The sequence below is a fragment of the Staurois parvus genome, unplaced genomic scaffold (genome assembly GCF_062004578.1).
Source record: "Staurois parvus isolate SC_StPar_1 unplaced genomic scaffold, SC_StPar_1.0 ptg000291l, whole genome shotgun sequence".
Taxonomy (NCBI): Eukaryota; Metazoa; Chordata; class Amphibia; order Anura; family Ranidae; genus Staurois; species Staurois parvus.
The window spans coordinates 7,539,393-7,564,847 of NW_028318087.1; the positions used below are offsets into that span (position 1 = coordinate 7,539,393).

At 41.2% G+C, this 25,455-nt stretch overlaps 1 protein-coding gene across 2 annotated transcripts in view; it reads right to left on the reverse strand.

The window, feature by feature from the left end:
* The window catches only part of LRMDA (leucine rich melanocyte differentiation associated), a 1,105,225-nt gene that overhangs the window by 437,943 nt on the left and 641,827 nt on the right, over positions 1–25,455 (reverse strand). For both annotated transcript variants that reach the window (XM_089682571.1, XM_089682570.1), the window contains exons 4-5: positions 16,732–16,871; positions 8,094–8,220 (exon numbers count right to left, since the gene is read on the reverse strand). In XM_089682571.1, coding sequence (XP_089538697.1) covers positions 8,094–8,220; positions 16,732–16,871 — 267 coding nt within the window. The remainder of the gene's footprint in view (positions 1–8,093; positions 8,221–16,731; positions 16,872–25,455) is intronic.

Sequence of the window (25,455 nt, forward strand, 5' to 3'; positions counted from 1 at the left end):
GCTCAAGGACTGGTTATTGACTCCTGGACGCAAGTCTCTGAGAAATGTGTGTTGCCTGGCTGTGCAGGACTATAGGGGGACCCAAAACTCCAGCAACTGCTAAGGGGGTAGTGGTACACTGCCAATAGAATTAAAGACGGTCCCCAAAATATAGATTCATTGACCACATTTGGAGTCCAAGCAGACTATTGTACACTCTGCAATAGGACCCAGAAATAATTTTTTTTGACCAGTTCATTGAAAGTCTTCAACTAGGACTTTTGCAGGCTTTAAATCTACTGACATGTACTGACATGTTGATAAATAATGGCCATTGTAAGGTCTAAAAGGATGCACATTTCTTATATTCCAGGTATTATAGAAGCCCATTAAGGGGGAAGCTGGGCTTTTTTGATCTGACTGGGCATAAATTAATATGCAACTAACATTGCCTTGAAGAAGTATTATTACCCCTTGAAATTTTCTACTTTTTGTCATGTTACAACCAAAGACGTAAATTTCTTTTATTGGGATTTTATGTGATAGACAAACACAAAGTGGCACATAATTGTGAAGTTGGAGGAATATGACAAACGGTTTTCAAAATTTTTACAAGTAAACATCTGAAAAGTGTGGAGTGCATTTGTATTCAGCCCCCCATATCAATACTTTGTATAACCACCTTTTGCTGCAATTACAGCTGCAAGTCTTTTTGGGTATGTCTCTACAAGCTCTACATATCTACAGAGTGACATTGTTGCTCATTCTTCTTATTCTTCTCAATACACAAATAAGAACCTGCAGGCTAACTTGTGACATGGCCCATGGTAACTCTGGAGGAGCTGCAGAGATCCACAGCTCAGGTGGGAGAATCTGTCCATAGGACAACTATTAGTCGTGCACTCCACAAATCTGGCCTTTATGGAAGTGTGGCAAGAAGAAATCCATTGTTGAAGGAAAGCCATAAGAAGTCCTCTTTGCAGTTTGTGAGAAGTCATGTGGGGGACACAGCAAACATGTGGAAGAAGGTGCTCTGGTCAGATGAGACCAAAATTAAATATTTTGGCCTAAAAAGCAAAACACTATGTGTGGCGGAAAACTAACGCTGCCCATCATCCTGAACACACCATCCCCAACCATGAAACATGGTGGTGGCAGCATCATGTTGTGGGGATGCTTTTCTTCAGCCGGGACAAGGAAGCTGGTCAGAGTTGATGGGAAGATGGATGGAGCCAAATACAGGGCAATCTTAGAAGAAAACCTGTTAGAGTCTGCTAAAGACATGAGACTAGGGTGGAGGTTCACCTGCCAGCAGGACAACTACCCTAAACACACAGCCAGAGCTACAATGGAATGGTTTAGATCAAAGCATATTCATGTGTTAGAATGGCCCAGTCAAAGTCCAGACCTAAATCCAACTGAGAATTTGTGGCAAGACTTGAAAATTGCTGTTCACAGATGATCTCCATCCAATCTGACAGGGCTCGGGCTATTTTGCAAAAAAGAATGAGCAAAAATGTCACTCTAGATGTGCAAAGCTGGTAGAGACATCCCCTAAAAAGACTTGCAGCTATAATTGCAGCAAAAGATGGTTCTACAAAGTATTGACTCCGGGGGGGCTGAATAAAAATGTACTCCACAGTTTTCACATATTTATTTTTAAAAAATGTTCAAAACCATTTATCATTTTCCTTCCACTTCACAATTATGTGCCACTTTGTGTTGGTCTATCACATAAATCCCAGTAAAATACATTTACGTTTTTGGTTGTAACATGACAAAATGTGGAAAAATTTAAGGAGTATGAATACTTTTTCAAGGCACTGTATAATTAATATCCAAGTGTTGTAAATTGACTACATTGTGGTACAATCTTAGCTAAAGATCTGGTATTATTTTTAAGTCAGATATTTTTTATTGGTTTACATTAACAAAATAAAGTATGAATAAATGGTTTCAATTCTAGTCTGCTGGATGGAAGCAACAGAACCAGGAAGGTTTTTTGAGCTCACATTATAACCGTTTCTGCAACATATTCAACACAATCCTGACATCAGAGGGAGCATGTGGTTACCACTATAAAGTAGACGCATAAGCTGATGACCTCTTTTGCCTTAGTAACCCAATCGTATCGCTACCTGCACTTACAGGAGCTCTGTTCTTATGGATCTCTATCAAATTTGAAAGTAAATTTACATAACTCAGAAATCCACAAAATTTCCCTTTGAGCTAGTGTTCTTTCATTCATACCTCCCAACTCCCCATTTTGGATGTGCCGAACAAACCATCCAGTATCTAGGGACAAAAATTCCTGCAAACCCCAACCTCGTCTTCAAACTGAATATTTTGCTGATCTTGAAAAATGGAAAAAGTTGGTATTATCCTGGTCTGGCAAGTGCAATGTTCTACAAATTAACATAATTCCCCACCTCCTATATCTGTTACAAATCCTATCTGTCCATATTTCATAAGCTTTCTTCAAATCAGAACCATTCAGGCTGAATTTATCACATTTATTTGGCAGGGTAAAGCAGCCCATATCAAAAGAACTACTTTGCTCAGATCGAAATCTAGGGAAGGACTGGGTTTCCCAGACCATGCCTTGTATTACAAGGCAGTATATATTGCTGAGTAGCGGATTTGACCACATGGCATGGACCAAAAAAGTTTTGAGTGTCCCTTGAACAGGGCTCTTCACCATCTTCCCTAATGGGAATTTCTTCGGCAGGTAAGAAGATAATACAAGATCCTCTATCCCACCCCCTGATCAGGCCAACTTTACTTGAAATAGGCATATATTACAAATTACTAGACTTTCAAAACTTCCTCTTTCCATTGATGCCCATTTTTGGTCATCCAGATTTTGCACAGGTCTTTCAGGTGGAGTGTTCAGAACTTGGTTTGAACAAGTTCTCATGCAAGTCTCAAATCTTCTGAGCTCTGACAAATGGGTGATTATTAGGGACCTTTGAACAAATTCCATGACCCCGGAATAGGGAATGTGGAGACTCACTTACTCATTAATGTGAATATACTCACAACAAGACCCAACTTACCTATGGAAATGGGAAAATGACTTGAATACCACATTCACATATAGTTGAAGAGACCAAATTCTATTCTGTGTGCACAAAGCCTTGTTTATTAATATTATTATACAGTATTTATAAAGCGCCAATAGTTCGCTCAGCGCTGTACATTACAAAGGGGGACAGAACATGTGACAGAACAATAACAATACAATGCAAAACATGAGGGGATCGAGGGCCCTGCTCTTTCGAGCTTACAATCTAGGAGGGAGGGGATGGTGGCACAGGAGGAGAAAGCTGTGGGGGATGGAGTGGTAGGAAGAGTGGAGGAGGTCGGCAAGTTAGCAGGGGGTGGGGTAGGCTTCCCTGAAGAGGTGGTTTTCAGGTTGCGCCTAAAGGAGAGGAGAGTAGGTGATAATCTGATGGGTTGGGGCAGGGAGTTCCAGAGGATGGGTGACACCCTGAAGAAGTCCTGGAAGCGGGCATGGGAGGAGGAGACCAGGAAACTAGAGAGAAGGAGGTCTTGTGAGGAGCGGAGTGTGTGTGCTGAGTGGTACTTGGATATTAGGTCGGTGATGTAGTTCGGGGCAGTATGGTGGACCGCTTTGTACGTCAGTGTTAGGATTTTGAATTTGATCCGTTGCGCAATCAGAAGCCAGTGGAGGGATTGGCAGAGGGGGGTGGCGTAAACAGAGTGGTTGGAAAGGTGAATAAGTCTGGCAGCCGTATTCAGGATTGACTGAAGCGGGGATAGCCAGCGGCGAGGCAGGCCAGTAAGATTGGACTTGGGGCTGGAAGGATAGGTTGGAGTCCAGAATGACACCAAGTACTCTGGCCTGCGGGGGGATTTTGATGGTGGCGTTGTTGGACATGATGGAGAAGTCAATAGGGGGTGGGGTCCGGGCTGGGGGGAAGACAAGAAACTCGGTTTTGGAGAGGTTCAGTTTAAGGAAGTGGAGCGACATCCAGTCTGATATGTCGTTCAGTAGGTGTGTGATTCGGGCGGAGACTGAGGGGGTGAGGTGGGGGGTTGAGAGATAGATTTCTGTGTCGTCGGCATAAAGGGGCCGTTGAAGCCGTGAGAGTGTATGAGTTGGCCAAGGGAGGAGGTGTAGATGGAGAAGAGAAGGGGCCCGAGGACGGAGCCTTGAGGGACCCCAACAGAGAGGGGGATTGAGGGGGATGTGGTAGCATTATAGGTAACGCTGAAAGAGCGTTGTGACAGGTAGGATGAGAGCCAGGAGAGAGCAGAATCTCTGAGGCCAAGGGAGTGTTGTTTTTTGAGGAGGAGGGGGTGGTCGACTGTGTCGAAGGCCGCGGAGAGGTCAAGGAGTAGGAGCACTGAATAGTGGCCATTAGCGTTGGCAGTTAGCAGGTCGTTGGAGAGTTTGAGTAAGGCAGTTTTGGTGGAGTGTAGGGGACGGAAGCTGGACTGTAGGGGATCGAGGAGGTTGTTGTCGTTGAGGTGAGAGCTTAGGCGGGTGTAGACTAGGCGCTCGAGGAGTTTGGATGTGAATGGGAGCAGGGAGATGGGTCTGAGGTTGTTCGGGTCATTGGGGTCCAGGGAGGGCTTTTTAAGTATGGGGGTGATGTGTGCATGTTTCAGAGGGGAGGGGAATGTGCCGGAGGAGAGGGAGAGATTAAAGATGTGGGTGAGGGAGCATAGGATGGAGGGGGAAGGAGGTTGTAGGAGTTGTGAGGGGATAGGGTCGAGGGGGCAGGTGGTGAGGTGGGCATCAGAGAGGACCTTGGAGACTTCCTCGATGGTAGTAAGGTCAAAGGTGCGGAGTGTTGAGGGGGCTTCAGTATGAGGAATGTAGGGTGGGGTGGAAGTGGAGGTCAAAGCAGTGGTGGGGTCATGGGAGAGGGGTGATGAGGGGGTAGCTGAGTGAGGGGGAACGGGGTTGGAGGGAGTTTGAGCAGTGACGAAGTCCCTGCAGATTATGTCGAGGGAGAGGGGGGATGAGGGGGTAGCTTAGCAAGTATCAAGAAATGACTTACAACATCCTGACACAGAGGTACAGGACCTTGACTGTCCTTACTAAACTATTTCCACGACAAAGTGACCTGTGCTAGCGCAAAAAGGTACACTTATGCACATATTGTGGAAATTCCTTTCTATTGGCCTGTTCTGGCAACAGGTTCTTTAAATAACACAACAACCTATGGACATGTCCCTTTTTGACAACTCAGCCACTGTTCTCCTTAACATGCCATCTTCTCTTGAAAACATTATCACAAGTCACTATTACAGCTTCTACATGCAAAAAGAGTCTGTATTCCAAGTACATAAAAAAAAGCTCCCACCTACAGTATCACAATGGTTTGCAAGGGTGAATGATATACAGCGATAGCAGTGACTTCTGCCCTGAGGGATGAATCTGAGGAACATTCAGCTAGATTGTTTCAATGGGAACAATTTCAAATGTCTAATAAATATGTGATATTTTGAGAAGCCCCCTCCACTATCTTGATTGTTTCAGGGGACACTTTCTTGGACACAAATCGGAATGCAACACTAAACAGGCCTGTCAAGCAGAAGATGTCATAGAGCATATATGGCAGGAAAACTCTGAGCTCTACTGAACCTCTACTGAATCTGTTCCATGCTGGTTACCAATGGTGATAACTTCAGGCACCTGGGCATTGTAGCAATCTTTGAGATATAAATGCCACTGGTGGCTAAATTAACTTGGTGTCACCATTTCTCTACTGTAGGGAGGATGGGAGAGAAACACTTTTGGGCTATCAACTTTCTCACTAAAATCAAAAGTCTGCTTACTGGGGCAGAGATCTCAGGTTGAAAGAGTTCCTAATCTAGATAACCCAATACACAGGTAAGTGAAGTCCCAGGGATTGATGTCTGCAATGCAACTGATATAATTTGAGGGGTGCAATATACATAATGCAAGAAAAAACATTGTTCAAGTTTTTGAGAGGTGGAGAAAGACACTTTTGGGTCGAGTTCTAATGTTGCCACCCACTAGTCATTCGATATAGGACCCAAGTCTATTTCCCAGTTAGTGTTGTATTGGCATACACCTCTCAATTCAATAGCTGAAAAAAGTAAGAGATCAACCCTTTTTCGTATCTATATTAGCTAAGATGGAAATAATGGGCATATTTGTCAAGGTAAGCTTTTGTATACAGCTCTAACAGCTCAGGACATGTAGTTGTATGTACTGGAAACATTTTTAGCTAAGAATCTGAAACTTGTCCTGTAACATACAAAAACTTTTAAGCACATTGTAATATGCAGTTGACATATTGAGCAAAGTCCTTAAGCATACCATCCATTAAACTCTTGTAACTTATTAAGTTCTTTGTAGTGTATATTGTTCTAGATTGGGGTAAACCTATAACCTTCATATTGCAGTACTCTTTTTGTACAGATCTGGCATTATTGGTTTTGACAGAGCTAAATATAGCCAATGTAGCTTGACTATAATCTTTGCTGATATAACAGTGCAAAATGAAAGGACAGGGGCGTGGTGGGATTCTAAAATTGTAAAGGACCACTTAAATAAATATTAAGAATAAACAATTAGACAATTATGGCCAAAGGACTCTAGTAATACATTTTATTTACTCAGCTACATTGCTGACAATTGTAGTATAAAAGTGGTATTACATATTGCCCTGTCTAGACACAGCACAGGGGAACAATGCAAATGTCTATGTAGCCTTTTTCTGTCTAATTGCGATTAGTGACAATTACAGGGATCTGTGCAGAAATTAACATGAGAGCAAGCACTAATTGTGGTGTATTTTCTACAGTATTGATGGCCCCCTGCCTGCTGTTCGAAAATGTACCAACAGAAATCAACGCAAGAGCAAAACAAAACAAAACATCTCATTAGACCTTCTGCTTCCATCATTGGCTGACCTTGTCGGCTAACCCACCATTACTTAATGATTGCATGTGATAAAACTTCACCAGAAGCACACTGTGTGTTATAACATGCATTCTGTTTGCTAACAGTTTATTTTAATTTCTGTAGATATAACACATTAAGGACAACAGCAGAAATATGGTTAATATTAACATTGTTGGAATAGTCCTACATTAATTAGGCTCTATTAACTTCAGTTTACACATTCAGCCATTCTAGATGGTCATGCACATGAGCTTCCAATCTTTTGTATTAGAAGATTTTTTTCAGGCTCATTGGCCAGCTATAGGTCTGAGGTCATAGTTCAGTTATAATCATACATATATCACTTTCTAGCTATGAATTTGATAAGCAGTATGCATGTGTTCCTTTGCAAAAGATAGTGAATTGCCCGTTTGTTTTTAGTTTTTATACCTAATAAATGTATCTTTAGTTGTTTTTTTTTTGCACAAGATTCATGCACTATTCTCTCTCTTTCATTGTTCATGTTACATAAGGCATGCTCAGACCATAATCAAAATGTCTTAACTTCTTTCTAGATTTGATTATCTTAAACAAAATCAAAAGTTAAACATTTTAGAGCACTTGGGAAAATATAGGATATTCTCATATCATTATAACATTATATAATGTAAAAATATGTTAATGCTATTCTTGAATTTGGCAAATCTATGTATATAGGTTACACTAACATCTACATTTCACCAGCTGAATAGCTTGACACACCAAGGGGTCCTAAAGCAAGATATGAGCCAGGGCCTCTGAGCTTCAGTCTCACATCTCACAAAAGATTTCCAGACCTATCATCCCCAACTGCTATAACTACCCCTGGAAGAAACATGCTATCCTATTACCTCTGCATCTAAACTACCCAACCCTTATAACCCCTCATGTGTATCCAATCCCCCTACACAACTTCAATACCCCTTCCTACTCGCACAGTGTTTTCTATGCTTCAGCAGAAGCAACTTAGCCACACACTTTTTCTGAAGGTAATGGCAAAGGAGAGGTTAATTTGATATGGCTAGGTTGGCCATCCATGCCTTCAATGAGTAAGGGCCCAGTTTCTACCACATACTTTGATACTTCTCTTACTACACCACTAAAGTGTGACCTTATAGAGAGCTCTCTGCTTCAGGATTCTCTTCAGTTGTCTGCTTTAAGTTTATTATAATTTTTTATATTATCTCACCTTATTTTCTTGGGGCTTTACCACTCTCATGAATGCTCCTCTGGAACCTGCCACTTCACGCTCTTTGTTTGTCACTTTCCTGGTGTCCAAAAACTTTAGATTAGGAAGTTTGTTCAGGACAAAGTACCTGCAAAAAAGAGCCTCAGATGAACATTTGTCATTGTCAAAGCTTGCCCTATGATTCACATGCACATCCATCTCTTCACACAATGAAAGTGACAACTGGCTCTACCACAGCACCTTGTTATTGAGAATGTTTTGTGAACCATACGGAACTAAACAATTCCATTGGAAGCACATGTAGGTTATTCATAAACACCATGACCACATTTGAAATGATTTTATAGTATAGTGTATTTTATCCACCAGGTACATTTTGTAGCACATTCAGGAAGCATATTACAAACTAGCAGCTATATATTTATCCAACATTATCTAGTAGAAATACTCCAAAGGCACTTATCTGCTGATGAAAGGAGTAGCAAACATTCAGGTGAGTGAACCAGGTGGGGCAAGTACTAAACATGGATTTTAATGATTAGATGAAAGAGGCCATCCAAAGGGGACAGTAGTGACAAAGGCGCCGGCAGAAACAGAAGCAAGTTTGTCATCACTGGCTGGGTACGGATCACAGCACAGAACGAAAGGAGGACTCAGCCACTCTCATTCAGTTTGGAGACGCAGGAGGACAGGGGATGACAGCTTCTGTCTACTCAAGACTTTCTGTCTAGGGAATTTAGTACTTGCAAAAGGTGAAGCGTGAAGAGCAGGCAAGTGATATCCTGTGACTGTACGACTAACAGTGGCTGTCTCTGCCTACCAGACGTTCTACCAGTTAACCTGTACACAGACACGTGTACTCGTCTAACCAGGGCAGCTTTTATTTCTGCAATATGCCTGCCATTTTCATAATAAGCATGCTCTGCGTGCAACACTTTAATTTTGGTCCCAAAGCAAAATGTTGCAGTTTGTCATATGAAAGAACACAACAAACTCAAACTACAGTAAACTTGGCTGCCCTTCAAATACATTTTATGAGTTAGTTCTTTCTTATAATAAGCATCACAAAGTTTAACTGAAAAAGCCTGTAATAAATTGATGACAGACCCCCTGACACACTAAAGATTATTACTCATTCTGTCTAAAAAAGTAAGCTGCAATGAATTAGCGGGGCGAGATGCTTTTTGTCAAACATAAATATGTGTCATACCTGCATTCAAGAAACTGAGATATCAAACTGGCCAAAACATTTTCTGCTCTAACAAAAATGATATGTCACCCTGCTAAAGAGAAAAATTTGTGATGACTAGCAGAAATAATTGTATGGGAGTGTGGGATAGGACAAGTATGGGAGTATAAGAGCACAAAAGTCACAGCATTCATGCACGTTTGTTATGACTCTTCTATTAGCATTGCAGAAAATTCCAACTCTAGTGCAGATCATTACACATCCTGCTCTGCATTTTCCTCCTCGCTTCCTGGTTATAATTCAGACACACAAACAGACAGTGCATTGTTTTGTAGCCAAATATTTAACTACTTCAGGTGCTGAAACAAAACTTCAAAATGAAAGAGCTGGAGGCTTAGCCAGCTGGTTTGTTCAGTACCCCCTTTGATGTCATCTAATACATGTGAAAATGGCCTTGAGCATATTCCCCTCAAACAAGGAATACTTGACTCATGAAGTTCACCTAGACCACAGTGAACTTTATTCTGAAGTTAAGTATTGTTACTGTAGAGAGCGAAGAACTGTAAATGTCAGATTCTTCTTGTTAATGACATTGGTGCCACTGAAGTTATTCTGTAATCACTGTTCTGTTAACAATAAAACTGCAGGTCACATTTGACAGAGAGACATGGCTACATGTGTCATTGTCATCATAAACAAACATTCTTCCTTGCAATCGCAATAATAAAGGAAGTATTAAAGCTAAGCTACAAGTGCCAAATTAGATGACCTCTTTATTTATAGGATAAACCTTTATTGGATAACATCAGCATTGTAATAACAATACAACAATCATTATTTTTGACAATCCAAAATAAGCTTACTTGAAAAACTCCTTTCATGTTGTGAGCACTACTTGTTTGCTGGCCATCTCTTTCCACAACTACCTGTAATCCCTCAAAATTCAAAGAAGTGCAGCACTTAAGATAAGTTCCATCAATAAATATATAAAAGTTCAATGAATAGCAATAGACCCTTATAAGGCGGTATCTCAGTACTTCAAATGCTGCTGTAAACAGCCGACCAAAATAGCTACACTATTGGGCACCTGTTCTTTGAGCTCCTATGCGAGCTATTACATCTGCAGGAAATCCCTGTGATATCCAGTATCCAGAGAAGGGAGCCCTTTCCAAAGCAGAATACCTGTCCATCCTAAGGGGGACCTCTGGACCAGGCAGATTCTCACTACTCTCCAAGGCTTGATGATCAGAGAGGCAGCCCACCACCTATCATTTATTACTACATGCGCTGTTAATATGCACGTCCGGTGAGTGCGCATTTCTGCTATTTTGGTCGCTGTTTACACCAGCATTTGAAGTACTGAGATACCTGCCTTATAAGCGTCTATTGCTATTCGTTGAACTTTTATATATTTATTGATGGAACGTATCTTAAGCGCTGCACTTCTTTGCATTTTGATGTTATTATGGAGGTATTATGGTCACCTTTAGTGCAATAGCTGCTACACATTCTGAGCGCTCACTATATAGCTTGTTATTTATTTACCTGTAATCCCTGCTTGTGTTGCAGCTTCTCTTTTGCTCATTATTTTCATTTACTTTGAAATTCTAAAGACCAGGGCTTTTTGTCAGAGAATAGCAGTTGGTACTCAAATCCAAGCTGCTAAAATTCAGTAGCTCTGCATCTCTGCATACAGGACCAGTGCTGAAGGTGCCAGTACCAGTGGCAGAAGTGCCAGTACTGAGTACCAGCGTGTTCCAGCTTAAAGTGTTGCTAAACCCTCAACAGTAAGATCAGTCTGTAGATGCAGTAAATCATGATAGTTATACTCACTGTGGAACCTAAGGGGTTAATTCTCTGCATTGTGTAAAAAGGCTGTTTGATCCTGTCTTCTCTGATCCTCCTTTTGTTCAAATGTCCACGTCTTATCTCCTGATAAGACAGACTGAACCGTAGCAATTCTGCACACGCTTAGTTTGGTGTGCATTGCTAGAGAGGTTTTTTCCTTGGGAGAGTGCATGTGATCAGCACAGGGCCAATCAGTACTGTCCAGACAGAGGTCAGTGGTTTTGCATCCTCCTAGAGCAGAAAGAAAACTCCTCCTACAAGCTTTAATCAGTGCTCTGCTGAACACTGATAGAAGTCACAAGACTGCTCCAACTTTTGATGGGAAAAGGTATTTAGCAGTTTATATGTACTAAAATAATTGCATTTCCATGTTGTGTGTACTGTAGGAGACCAGATATAGTGAATGCAGGGTCCTGGGTTTAGTAACACTTTAAGGAAAGCTCTGCTGAAGACAACATATCCCATGCAAGCAGTCATTTCTGTACTGACTCCTGAAACTCCTCCTCTCCCCTTTAGTTCAGACAGCAGACTCTGTGAAATGTATGATACAGAGCATTGTGAATATGACCACATGGACACAGGTGTTTGGAGCCGGAGAGGTGCAGGTGGTATGTACAGCCACTCCTAGCGATAAATGGATGTATGTGGTTGTACTTGTGTAAATGCCAATGCATCTCTGCATCATGCATGCACAGTGTATTTCCCAAATGCCTTTAGGAAATATGTCATATGTGCATGGACAAGTAACTGCTCCTGCATTTATGTAAATACAGGAGTATACAGCCATTCACTTCTATGGCCAGATGTAAAGCCCAGCTACTGCACCTCATGTATGCAAAAAAACTGAAAAGTTTAAGATTGGTATATGTTATGCCTGCAAACATCTGTGTGCATGAGATCTAACTGTCACAAACGGCAAGGAAGCAGATGTGTGGGATTCTTTATAGAGTTAGTTTCAAGATCATTCAGATAAATAATATAAGTAGGCTAGTAATAATTGAAATTTAATATGGAAATTAATGTACGATTTTAAATTTTGATCATTAATATGCTTTAGTTTAAAGGATAGCGTGTTACATGGTACACCCATATTCCGGGTGTAACAAGTAACATGTTATGAATAGACTGGCCCCCGCTCCTCCCCACTCCACATTGTGACAGCTAGTGGGGGATCTTCTCCTCCCCACTGGCAGTCACAATTTTTTAATAAAATGCGGCCGAGCAGGGCCCCATCCACCCAGCCGCATCATTCACTCACAGCGTTCTTTGCATGAATGAACTACAAGTCCAGACAGCCTTTGTCAATGAAGCTTAGAGAGGGAGATGGAAAAGCAGGTCAAGGAATGTATTGCAGTGCAAAAGGGCATGCTGATTGGATGAGAGAACAAACAGACAGAGAAATAAGCTCATAAGAGTGCTACTTCCTTTTACACTGTCCAATCAGAGGGTGAGCATGAGGAATAGACTTGCAAGTGAAACTGCGTGCAGGACTCTCCTGTGTAGCAGAGCTGTGTAAATTACAGGACTGGATGGAGAGGAATACAAATAATTTTGGCCGGTAAAACAGCTCTCGCTGTTTACTGGAGACCAGCTTTAAGAAACATATACAGTATGGTAACAGACACTGACCAACTATAATAGCATTGATCTTTTAATTCTCTATTTTATTTTGCTTTTATATTTAAATGTAAGCTAACAGTCCTCTATCTCCTCTTCCTTACATGATACATACATTGTCTGAGAGAATTTCTTGCAATTTCTGTGCCTACCTTAACTGGTTACGTGCAACTAGACTATCAGGATGTACAGTATTCAAGGATGAGTTTAACATGAGTGAAGCTTACTTTAGGTTAAGTGTGGTGTCATTCAGTGTCTTTATAAATGGCATAAAGACAAGATTGATGGATTGCTGGAAAAACTGACAATGCTTGAATGTTCCATCTGAGAAAGAAAGTCTCTTGACCATTTCATCTAAATGGTATCATAAAAGAGATCAGTGTGTGACATATACAGGTGAATATGTTCTGTTCCATGAACAGCAAGCAAAAATCAGCAAAACTTGTAGAATGGCCCTTTGCTTGCTGACATCTGTTAAACTGCCTTACTTAATTTTACTGACACTGGCTTTAAGCACATTTTATTAGTCATATATGAGGCATTACTTTTACTATCTCTAATTAGATTCTGTTTACTGTGTGTGTTTTTCTAAGTATGTACTGATTGCTTATCACATCTGTGTATCCTATGTATCTTAAGGTAAAAAAGATAGAATCTGTATGTGTAAGGCCTCCCCAGACCATTGTTATATTCAGCCAAGAAAAAATATGCAGCATGAAGTTTCAAATCGCTACCACTGGAATTTGGTCATATCCCAAACAAATGCTTCTTTTTTAGGCTGTTATTACCATAATTTCTAATAGCAGCTACCACCTCTTAAATATGTCTCTAGGTGAGTATCTGTGAGCCACTTGAATGGAAAAAAAAGGAATCTTGACGAAAATTCTGTATATTGGAGTATAGAACAGGACACGGGAATTGATTTTTAGATTATAGGTTATATGCCACTTTCGCCACCTTCACTTGACAGAATACTGCCAAAAGCTTAGGCTGAAAGTGCATCCCAGTGTACCCATATAACCCACCCCACTCTATGAGGCTACAATTTTTAGCAAGCAGTAAGATGATCACAGATAAAAGGTGTTCTGCATTGTACTCCAAGATATTGAATTTACAGGTATGTCAAAATTCCTTTTATCTTAATTTCACACTATAGGACAAAAGTATTGATTCTTAGTTCATAGGTTGTCACCATTTCTCTGTTTGAGGGGTGTGCAACAAAATAGTCAAAACAATAGCAACAGGCCTACAGGAAAAATTAACAAGGGTCAACAGATCAGAACAGACAGTTGAATGTAGAAGCACTTTTGTGTCCGAAGCACACAATAACGAAGGCCCATCGACTGCCTAGTTAAAAATTTGTTTTTGAAAACATGAACAAAGCATCAGGTGGTAGCCATGCAACCATAGAAAAAACACGTTTGATGCTGAAAAAGCCAAAGAACCCTCTCAGCTCTGGGAAAATGGACTCAGGTAGGAAAGGAAGCACCCATTCCCAATAGCAGAAGCCCTTGCAAAAAGACAAAATAACCACCCAGCTGGGTGGTGGAACAGGAATCCCATAGAGGGACTGCCTTGTGGGAAAAGAAAAAAGGGGTCAATCCCCAAGGAATTGGTAGCCATAGATGACCACTATCCCCACCCATAAGGTAAAGCAAAAACTGTTTGCCATGCCATCAAGGCAAAACATGGGGAGGGGAAATGAAATCCCCATATAAGGTTATATGAAATGTGCCAGGGAAACAAGAAGGGCTGACTTCCAGTGTACTTTTTATCCCTGTAGCAGAAGAAAAAAAATAAGGGTTCCCAGAAAGAAACAGAGGGAGTCAAGGTTCCATTCTTACTAAGGACTTGTTAAGAGGGTACATTCTAGGTGAAAATTACACAATGTGATAGATTGCAGAGTATGGGGGAAGGGATCAGCATGTCCCAGGAAAAGAGGGGCACACAGAATAGTAGGGAAGAGGGTAGAGGAGAAGAGGTGCAGTCTTGCAGAAAGACCAGGATTATTTTTATCAGGAAAAAGTTTATTGTTGGTAAGTTCTCCAGTTCAGTTTGACATAGTCAGGGCAACTAACACATTAGCAATAGATTGCCAACACTGCCAGAGCAAGGGAGGATTTCTAAAGAGTCTCCAAATGCCTATCAACTAAACATTTAAGGAGGGAATACCCTGAGTAGGAACAGTACCTTGTTTATTCAATGCAAAAATGGCTGGGTCCACAGTGGGAACAGGCCATTTATTTTTTAATTCTTCCTCCATAGGGTATAAGGCAGCAAAACATGCATAGAGGAGGGAATAACCTCTCAGAGTGAGGCCAATCAACATACAGTGCCCAATCAATTTTTATCAAGATTAGGGAAAGGCTTTCAAGACATTGTCTTCCTTCTTGTGCCTAGTATAGTATATGGATGTTGTGCAGAACTAGGTGTATCCATCCAGAGATTAGTACATGCTGCCTAAGTTGGTAAGTTCACAGTAGCCAGCATATGGCAAGAAGGATTGACTTAATGAAAGTTCTGTGGTGAAAAATCTTCAGCAGCACCTGCTAATATGTCAGTATCCCCCTTGTCCCCTTTAAATGTAAGTGAGACAGGCAATTCAGGTTCTAATGATTGTATATAGTCAGAAGGTAAAGAGGCAGAAAAGTGATGATGGCTGGTGGCGACCACTGCTTCCAGAACTGGAGATAGCCTTTGGAATAAATCAGACATATAGTTTTGTCAGGTAGGCTGCATGGGAGCCCAAATCAGGGGGCTGGAATGTTGTCAGTGTAAGAGCTGTGGAACAAGGAAACATCTATTAACCTGAGGAGAACTTAAATGTTCTTTAGGGCCTACAGCAGATCTTTTGGTACTTGTCCCATGTGCGTCAACTCCCAAGTGCCTGCAATTCGCCATTGCCAAGTACGGATCTTCCCCTTCAAGGGACTCACAGAATTGAGGCAAACTGAGGGGGGTTCAGCATGTCCAGTATGACTCTCAACAACCCAGGCTTAGTGCCGAATTCCTGTGGCTGTGTCACTGAGGTATTAGGCAACAGGTGGGACAGCAAACAATCAGCTTGCATTGTCAATGGAAAATGTTGCCTGGAAGTGTGCAGTGCTGAGGAGCCTTATAAGCACGATATCATTAACCAGAGGGGAACTTCTGCGGTAGAAAAAAAAGGCCAACAAATTGAATTAGGTAAACAATAAGATTGTTCCATAAACTGTGGTTTCAAAACTGCTTGTGTGCTTTGCACTGTGGTATAATGTTTTGTGTGCTGCAGATCCAAGTAATGGTCCAACAAGACATGTGAACCAGCATGTAAAGATACAGGAAAACTTTGCGTTCCCTTATCCAAGTCACTGGTCCCCTCCTGGATCCAGGCCTCGCCCATCTTCAGGCTCTGGGTGCTGTAGGTATGAACCACAGTCCTGGACATGTATACAACCCTGCAGCTAACTACTCACCTTGCACCAGGTGCCAAGGTGAGTGCCTAACACAGGATCCAGTGCCAGAGTAAACATTACAAGTTGGCCCATTGCCACGGGGTCTGAGAACAGTTCCCTAGGTTTACACTGAGGGTAACCAATCAGGAAGATGCTAAAGCAAAAAGGCAATAAGCAGTCAGATCTTGATAGAAGTGTCAGTTGAATGAGGAAAGGAAATCTGGTAAAAAAATAGGTGTCCATCACTTAAGGAAACTAGCAAGAAACTGGAGCCTCACAGTGTGAATGGCGTTATATGGATACATTCTGGGGCATTCCTAGAAAGGTTTTGCCAGTGTCAAATCACCTGAAGGTAGTGGCATATAACCCATGGTCTAAGAATTATTTCCTGTGTCCTGTACTGTATGGTTAAGATAAGAGCATAGCATTTTATATTGAAAACAATATACCTGTATGTTAAAAAACATCAGAGATTTATTGGTGATATATAAAGGATTGTGTTCACATAAAATCAACAATTTAAACGCTGAAGATAAAAAAAGCCACCAACCTGTATCGCTGATAGTCATCTTCATCTTTCTCTGTGCTAACAAGTTCATTTGGACAAGCCTGGTTACCAAGCAAGCTCAGGTACTCTAAGGATGGGGCAGACGCGGCCAATGAGTCCAGAAAATGGTCCAGCTCTGTCAGGTATCACAAGAAATGTTAAGGAACCTGCCACAAAAAAATCCTTCTCCAAACTGTCTACTATTCCTTACCATGGGTAAACCTTTTCTCTGGCATATCTCCATTTTCTGACCAATGGGGTGGCAAGCACCAAAGGGCTACATGCAGCCCTTGGGCTGAGAGCTGGGCACCAAAGAGATAAGTGGTCCTTTACTAAAGAGGGAGCTAAAGGCTAGGCATAGACAAGCCAAATGTATGGCAATGTCAACTGCTTTCAAACAATTTTAAACTAGAAGAGCCTAAAGGATCAAATCACTTGTCAATCAAGAGTTTCTATGGCAACAATGATCAATCTAATTTGTTGGTAGAAGGTTGGCTTCAATGGAGCAATTGTTATAACACTGAAAGCTGCATTAAAGTGGTTAAAAACAGCACAAAATTTCCTAGTGCATAAGGATAGTCATATATACTGTAAACACCAAAACCTTTGGGTAATGAGAATCATTCAAGCACCAGTGATAACCACCACAAATTTTGGGCCATCAAAGCTTTGTTTCCTTTTCTCCACTGAAAAAAGATTGTTTGTTATTCATCTCAAAGAATTTCTGCATGTTAGAATATCTTTGTGTAACAACACCCACACAAGGAACATGTGACATTCAGCAAATATTCACTGCAGGTAAATCTTCATAGTGCAAATGTGTAGGCAGGTGCAGTTTATCCTCGCTGCTGTAGGTGATACTGTTCAGCTGGATGCTGTGCAAAAGGGAATGGAAGTTGAGAGGACTTTGTTCCTCTGAAGCCTTCGTAGATGTCTTCAGGGGAGTAGCACTTTGATTGGAAGCTGCTGCCCTCACTAACATCCATGGGCATCTTTATTGAGGGCAATGTTAAAAAACAGCACAGGCTCACTGCGGTGGACATGCATTTGCAAAATTGACATCACAGGGATGGGTTCGCTGCTGGCTAGGGACGGTGTATTTAGTGCTAGGGAAAGGTTCTGGTAGAGGAGGGATAGTCCATGGATGCCACTCCTGGCTCTGCTATCTGGGAACTCTAGGCAAGGACCTTCCAGTAAGTTTACTAAAGGTGCCTGCACCACTGTTCTGCCTATCAGCCACCCCTTCACCAGATGCTGCTCTGGTAACATAAGCCTATCATAGTGTCCTCTCAGGTGCAGAAAGGTATTTAAGTACTGCCAACATTGTTAGGAGCTATCGTACCTGGGTTGTCCAAAATATTAAAGTGATTCTAAAAGCTTTTTTTTTTTTTTTTACCACTTGTCTACCGGGCACTTATACCCCCTTCCTGCCCAGGCCAATTTTCAGCTTTCAGTGCTGTTGTACTTTGAATGACAATTGAGCGGTCATGCAACACTGTACCCATATGAAATTTTTATAATTTTTTTCACACAAACAAAGCTTTCTTTTGGTGGTATGTACTTGCCGTTGGGTGTTTTATTTTTTGCGCTATAAACAAAAAAAGAGCAAAAAAAGTTTTTCTTTGTTTCTATTATAAAATTTTGCAAACAGTTAATTTTTCTTCTTCACTGATGTGAATTGATGAGGCTGCACTGATAAGCACAAGTGATGGGCACTGATAGGCAGCACTGATAGGCACCACTGACGGGCACTGATAGGCAGCACTGATGAGCACTGATAGACAGCACTGATGAGGTGGTACTGATAGGTGGTACTGATGAGCTAGCACTGATATGCAAAATGATGGGCACTGATAGGCGGCACTGATGGGCACTGATAGGCGGCACTGATGAGCTGCAACTGATATGCAACATTGATGGGTACTGATAGGCAGCACTGATGGGCACTGATAGGCGACACTGATGGGTGGCACTGACTGGTGGCACTGCAGGGCACAGACTGGCGGCACTACTGGGCACTGATGGATGGCACTGCTGGGCAGCACTGATAGGCGGCATTAATGGGTGGCACTGCTGAGCACTGGTGGGTGGCACTGCTGGGCACAGGTGGGTGGCACTGCTGGGCACAGAAGGGCGGCACTGCTGGGCACAGGTGGGCGGCACTGCTGGGCACAGATGGGTGGCACTGCTGGGCAGTGATCATCAGGGCACTGATGATCAGTGCCAATCCGTCCTCTGACAATTGCCGGTTATCAGCAGTACTTTTCTCACGCTGTGAGAGCGTGAGGAAAGTGCAGCTGATAACCGGCAAATGCATTTACCGGTGATCTGCTGTGGCATTGGACATGACTGATCACAAGGTAAAAGGCCACTGTGATTAGCCTTTTACCACATCACATGATCAGCTGTAGGACATAGCGATCACGGAGATCGCCGGAGGCGAGCAGGAGGGCGCCTTCTGGGAGGACATCATATGACGTCCTCCCAGAACTGGCCAGCCGCAGTGTAGCCGTCATTTGGCCATCTGTGGTCAGCAAGTGGTTAAATAACAAACATGTCTATATTTACCTGCTGTGTGCAGTGGTTTTCCAAAGAGCAGCCTGGATCCTCGTCTTCTCAGGTCCCCCGCTGGCACTCCTGGCCCTTCCCTCCTCTCGGGTGCTCCCACAGGAAGCAGCTTGCTATGGGGCATCCGAGCATGTGCACTCCCCAGCTGCTGCTCCGTGTGTCCACTCACTCATGGAGCCGTGGCTCTGCCCCGCCCCCTTTCTCTTCTCATTGCCTCACTGCCACCTTCCTAAGTTTCTGGGGGAGATTTACTAAAAACTAATGCCCTCAGAATCTGGTGCAGCTGTGCATGGTAGCCAATCAGCTTCTAACTTCAGCTTGTTCATTAAAGCTTTGACAATAAAACTTAGACACTGATTGGTTTCTATGCAGAGCTGCACCAGATTTTGTACCATGCAGTTTTAGTAAATAACCCCCCTTTACTCTATCTTGGGTATTCATCAATTGGGTACCCACAACTATTTTAAAATTACAAAGATTGATAAACCATCTGTGATTGTAACATTCATTGCTTTAGAAATATGCCCTAAATTATAAAATATGAAAATATAATGGAATGGATTGGATTTTCACCCATTCAAGCAGTGTAACATCCAACACAACATCCAATTGCATTTTAGCAGTCCATAGCTAGGAAAATGAAATCCGACTTTTATGTGGCTGTCATGTTACAGTATACCCTTCCCGTTATGTTTAAGATACAAACTTTTTTATGATTAACAGTAACCAATTGGTTTAGATTTAAAAGTTTTTATATCATATTATTGATGAAAGGATTTCTGTGCTATACATGGGGAAAAGTAAAGCTTGATCACAACTGTGGAGATTTTTAATCTGATAAACAAAACAGTTTACTAAAACTTCCTGTTCTCTTTTGCAGTCCAGAAGATACTGCATACTGTTTTTCTACCACCAGAGGGCTCACACAAATATTTCAAATGTTTATTTCCTTATTGTACTACTTCCTAAAGTCTTTTGATTGTGACTAAACTGCAGAAAAGTTCCTTGTTTCCACTAACAGATTTGTGTCATTATTTTAAACATATTTGCAATACTCCGTTTTCTTTCAAATATGTTGTTACTTTAACATTCCAATACCCTTCCACTACCCTTCCACATTTTTCTAATGTCCAGTTTACTTTCTTGAGTGATGTGTATTCAATATGTATATAAAACACACACTGTATTTATACTGACGGCTTCTAAGCTACAGGAATTGCACATGAAAATCAGCTATTTCAGCCTAGTTATTTGGCTAATCCACTTTAGGATTTTGCAGTGTCAGCTGCTTTTGAATGGAGTACTGTAAGATTATGAAGACAGAAGTCTTTCTGGATCCTTATACATTCAAACTGGGGCCTGACAGTGCTTAGAAATCCGGCATGACTGTTATTGTTCCAACATGGAATAGGCAGAACCAACAGCATCCCTGCTTCCACTTATCTAATCTTTCCCATCTCCACTGACAGCAACAGGTATGATTAGGGCCTTAAAGCTCAACTCCATCAAAAATATATGTACAGTATATATTTTATAATTTGAAATGGGGAGAGTTATAACCTCTGTCAGATTTTTATTTTCATCCTACTGGGGAGATTTAATCCCACTTTCTGACGTGGTGACTGACAGACATTATAATCTTTCCTTACTCAACCCTTTAGCCAGTGGTGTCTGTAGGTCCCTCCTAAACATTGTCCTGTGTGGCTAAAAACAGGTGGATTAGAGGACAGTCAACTGATATATGGACAGCTTTATTTTGGAATATGTCTGTGAAGTCTTAATTCTAGAATTGGGTGTGAGCAACTGTAGACCTAGACCAGTGGTCTCCAAACTGTGGCCCTTTGTCTCACTTTATCTACCCCCTGAAGAACTCTCCCTCCACTGATACAAGACCCTATTCCTCTCACTGACACCGAAAATGACACAAACAGTGGGCCATTAATTCTCCCACCGAAACCAATGATGGAGCATTATTCCTTCCACTAACACCAATGATGGAGCATTATTCCTCCCACTGATACCAATGATCAGGCACTATTCCTCCCACTGACACCAATGATGGGGCACTATTCCTTCCACTAATACCAACAATGGGGCACTATTCCTCCCACTGACACCAATGATGGGGCACTATTCCTTCCACTAACACAAACAATGGGGCACTATTCCTTTCACTGACACCAATGATGGGACACTATTCCTTCCACTAACACAAACAATGGGGCACTATTCCTTTCACTGACACCAATGATGGGGCACTATTCCTCCCACTGACACCAATGATGATTCAGTATTCCTCCCACTGACACCAATGATGGAGCATTATTTCTCCTACTGACAGCAACAATGGGATACTATTCCTCTCACTGGCACCTGCGATGGGACACTATTCTTCCCACTAACACCAACAAAGGGACACTATTCTGCTCACTGACACCAGCGACTAAACACAGTTCCTTCCACGGACACCATTGATGGGTCATTATTACTCCAACTGAAAACCAACAATGGACTCTATTCCTCCTACTGACACCAATGATGGCCCACTCTTTCTCTCACTGACACCAGCAACTGGACACTGTTCTTCCCACTGACACCAATGATGGGACACTATTCCTCCTACTGACAGCAACAACGGAACACTACTCCTCTTATTGACACCAAAAATGGGACACTATTCCACTCACTGACACCAACAATTCCTCCCATTGACATCATTGAAGGGGCACTATTCTTTATTCTATTGACCATAGTCACCATGTAATTATTTTACCCCCACTGGCCACCAATCCTGAGTCACCATCTAAACCCATTAATGCTCAGGCATTTTCTGTTACCAATTGGCCACAGTCTGCCCCCCACCACCACCTCTGACCTAGATTATACATTGATTATTCTAGAAGTCATCAAGAAAGACTAGAAATAAGACAACACAGACTATCAGAGTTTTAAACAAGTGTGACCAAGCGCAGTGAATATGTCTGTATGAGACCCCATGCCTTCATTCACTCTATGGAAAGGAGAGCTGAAGATCAAGAACAAACTGGGAGAAGTGTCTTAGATATAATGTAGAAAACCAAAATTGAGCAACAAACTAACATTCAAATCAGAACTTCAAGTTGTAGTTTCAGATGGTTACAGAAATTTTTAAATAATAATTGGCAGAAGCAAGGTTTAAATCCTTATTTACAACATCCATTTGGCTTACTTAGACACATCTAAGTTGGGGGCTCTGGAACAATGAGCCACAAGGCCTGTAGAATTTGAGTATACTGTCTACTACAAACCTGGTAAAAATCATGCCAAATTCAGCCAGTACCAGTGGGGGCAGATGTGGCATAGCAAAGGATTCCAGAAGCGTAAGAATCTTTCCATTCAAAAGGTTGGATATTGCTCAGTGATAGAACTTTTGCAGAAAACTGAAAGAAGCTGTAATTCCCCAAAAAGTCTAGCAAGTAGCCATAATGGATTAATCTATCACAAGAAAATAAAATCTGTAAAATGTTTAATTATTTGACAAGTTTAGAGATTTTCAAGGAGACCAATCAGAATAACTTGTAGAGCAATAATACAGTTGCACTGGGCTTACTAAGCAAAAGACAAAGAGTGTTTGGTATGCAGAATGTACAATGTAAGTAAAGCTAGCAAATACAGTATCTGTTCATGAACCCTACTAGCCTACAGTAACTGTTCACAGAGTGTCCATCAGCCATTGATATGCACTGATCAACGGATAAAACAGAAAGAATAACAGCTTAGCTATTGTGGATTTACAAATTTCATACTCACGGATGTTGAAAAAGCCTTGTTAACAGAGCAGGGCCCTACTTTGCTGTGTAAATGGTCCAGGATGTATCATCCTCGGTGCAGTAGCATTTGCATGGTTTTATTTAAGCCTTTCTTTCTCGAGAAAGGCAATAACAGAAATACCCTACATGTGTTTTGGATGTAGTTTATCTCTACAACAATGCCATAAACAGTGTGACCAATTCATCACCTGTCTACATATTCTTTGGATTGACACATGTGACTGAGAGGTGATTTGTATCTATAAAGTCTTAAAAGGGAATTACAGAAATCCATAGAACAATGGGCTCAGTTATAGACATTTGCAGAGTGATAATCCTTTTGTTTTATATTCAACTTAACAATATTTCTTGTAACCCATGTGCAGGCATTCCTGTCAACCATTTAATTGAATTGAATTTAATTGGGCAGCACAGTGGCTAAATGGTTAGCACTTCTGCCTGGCAGCACTAGGGTCATTGGTTCGAATCCCAACCATGGCACCACCTGCCTGGAATTTTCATGTTCTCCCTGTGCCTGTGTGGGTATCCCCTGAGTACTCTGGTTTCCTCCCACAGTCCAAAGACATGCTGGTAAGTGAATTGGCCCCTGTCTAAATTGGCCCTAGTATGTGTATGTATGAATGTGAGTTAGGGACCTTAGATTGTACACCCCTTGAGGGTTAGTGACTGAAGTGAATGTACAATATATATGTAAAGCGCTGCATAAATTGACGGCACTATATAAGTACCTGAAATAAATAATAAATACATATAGGGAAATAGAGACAAATGTAAAGTATGAATGTAGTTAAATAAAACAAAATATTTTCTGAGTGCCCCCTTTGAAATACTACACATTCTTTCAAATACAAACTATTATCCACATGTTATTTTTGTTTCATTTGGGAAAAAAAAGGAGAAAAAAAATTCTATAGATAAGAATGAGAGAAGAGCAAGACACAAAGGCAAATTTCCTTTGCAAAATATTCTATGATCAGGTGATTATTATTTTGAATAATACTCAACTGATCAAAAAATATACAGATTTAATACTGATCTTTACTACACTCCTAAAATAGGCCCATACTTGTGGAACAAATCCAAAAGGTAGATTTTTGTAAAATACACATTTCCTTTCAGAGTTATGAGAATCTAGTAATGACTTAAAGGAGAATTTCTTCTTATATATAAAAAAATAACAATAGCACATGTTTTTGCAGATGAAAAAGTGTGCATTTAATTTTTTTCTAAGTAGCCTGCAGAGCATTGCATATGCAATGCCAAGCTCCTGCAGACACTCAGTACACTGTGTGCCTGTACTTTTTATGGATGGGCAGTTACTGAATGGCAGGAAGAATCAATAAACTACGAGAGTACTCACCTGTGCCCTTACAGTTAATTGAGATCTACAAGCTGTCAGCCGTGGAGGCTGACGGTAGTTGTAGTTCATTCAGTCACAGAACTCTGTGACTGAATGATGTGCCAAGTGGGCAGAGCCTTTTAAATTGTGACAGCGGGTGTGGGGTGAAAATTCAATAGGTACAGGTGGAACATGTAACATGTCCCAAAGGTGAACTTAGCCTTTAAGAGCACACAGAGCAGTAATAATGTGATTAATGCATTAGAAAATAAAAGTATTCTCATAGAGTGAAAAGCTGCACCTTATCCCTATCTATAGTGGCACACAATCCAGTCCAGTCATTGAAAAATAAGCTTCACCAGGACAAGGTGTCAATATTCATTTTACAATTATACACATTCATGCCAGCCGATTGTATACGTTTTAGCCCATGGAGAAGAGATAGAAAGCCCTCTACATACGCAAGTGTCTCTCAGGAGAAACCTCAGAAAAAAACAAATCACTTTTCCCTTCAATACTCAAGTAGTAGCAGTGTCCTCCATGAATAGGAACAACAAGGATAATTTGCGACCCAATTGTAAGTGACTGATTCAGGCAAGAATATCCAATATTTGTACGCACCTTTAGTTTTAATCCAATTGGTAAACCACCAATACAATCTATTTCATAGCTCAAGAAAACTCTTTTTTCAGGTTATGTTGACTACCCTTATTTGCATAACAGTAGGAATACATATTTTAGGAATTATGCTTATAACAATTTCACTCTAGTGGTGTAAACTTTTGTTTTGTTTGGCTTTCATTGGTTCAGGATGACCTGACTGTGGATGTTGGGTAAGCCTTATAAAGAGACTTGTAGAAGGTCTCCATAGACTCATATACAGCTTAGTTTGAAAGTGTATTTGCCAGCTTTGACAACTTACTAAACTATGGTCCGGTATATTCTGCTTTATTTTTAAGAACATCTCCAATTATGCATACACAATATAAATAGTAAAGACTAGGTAGGTAA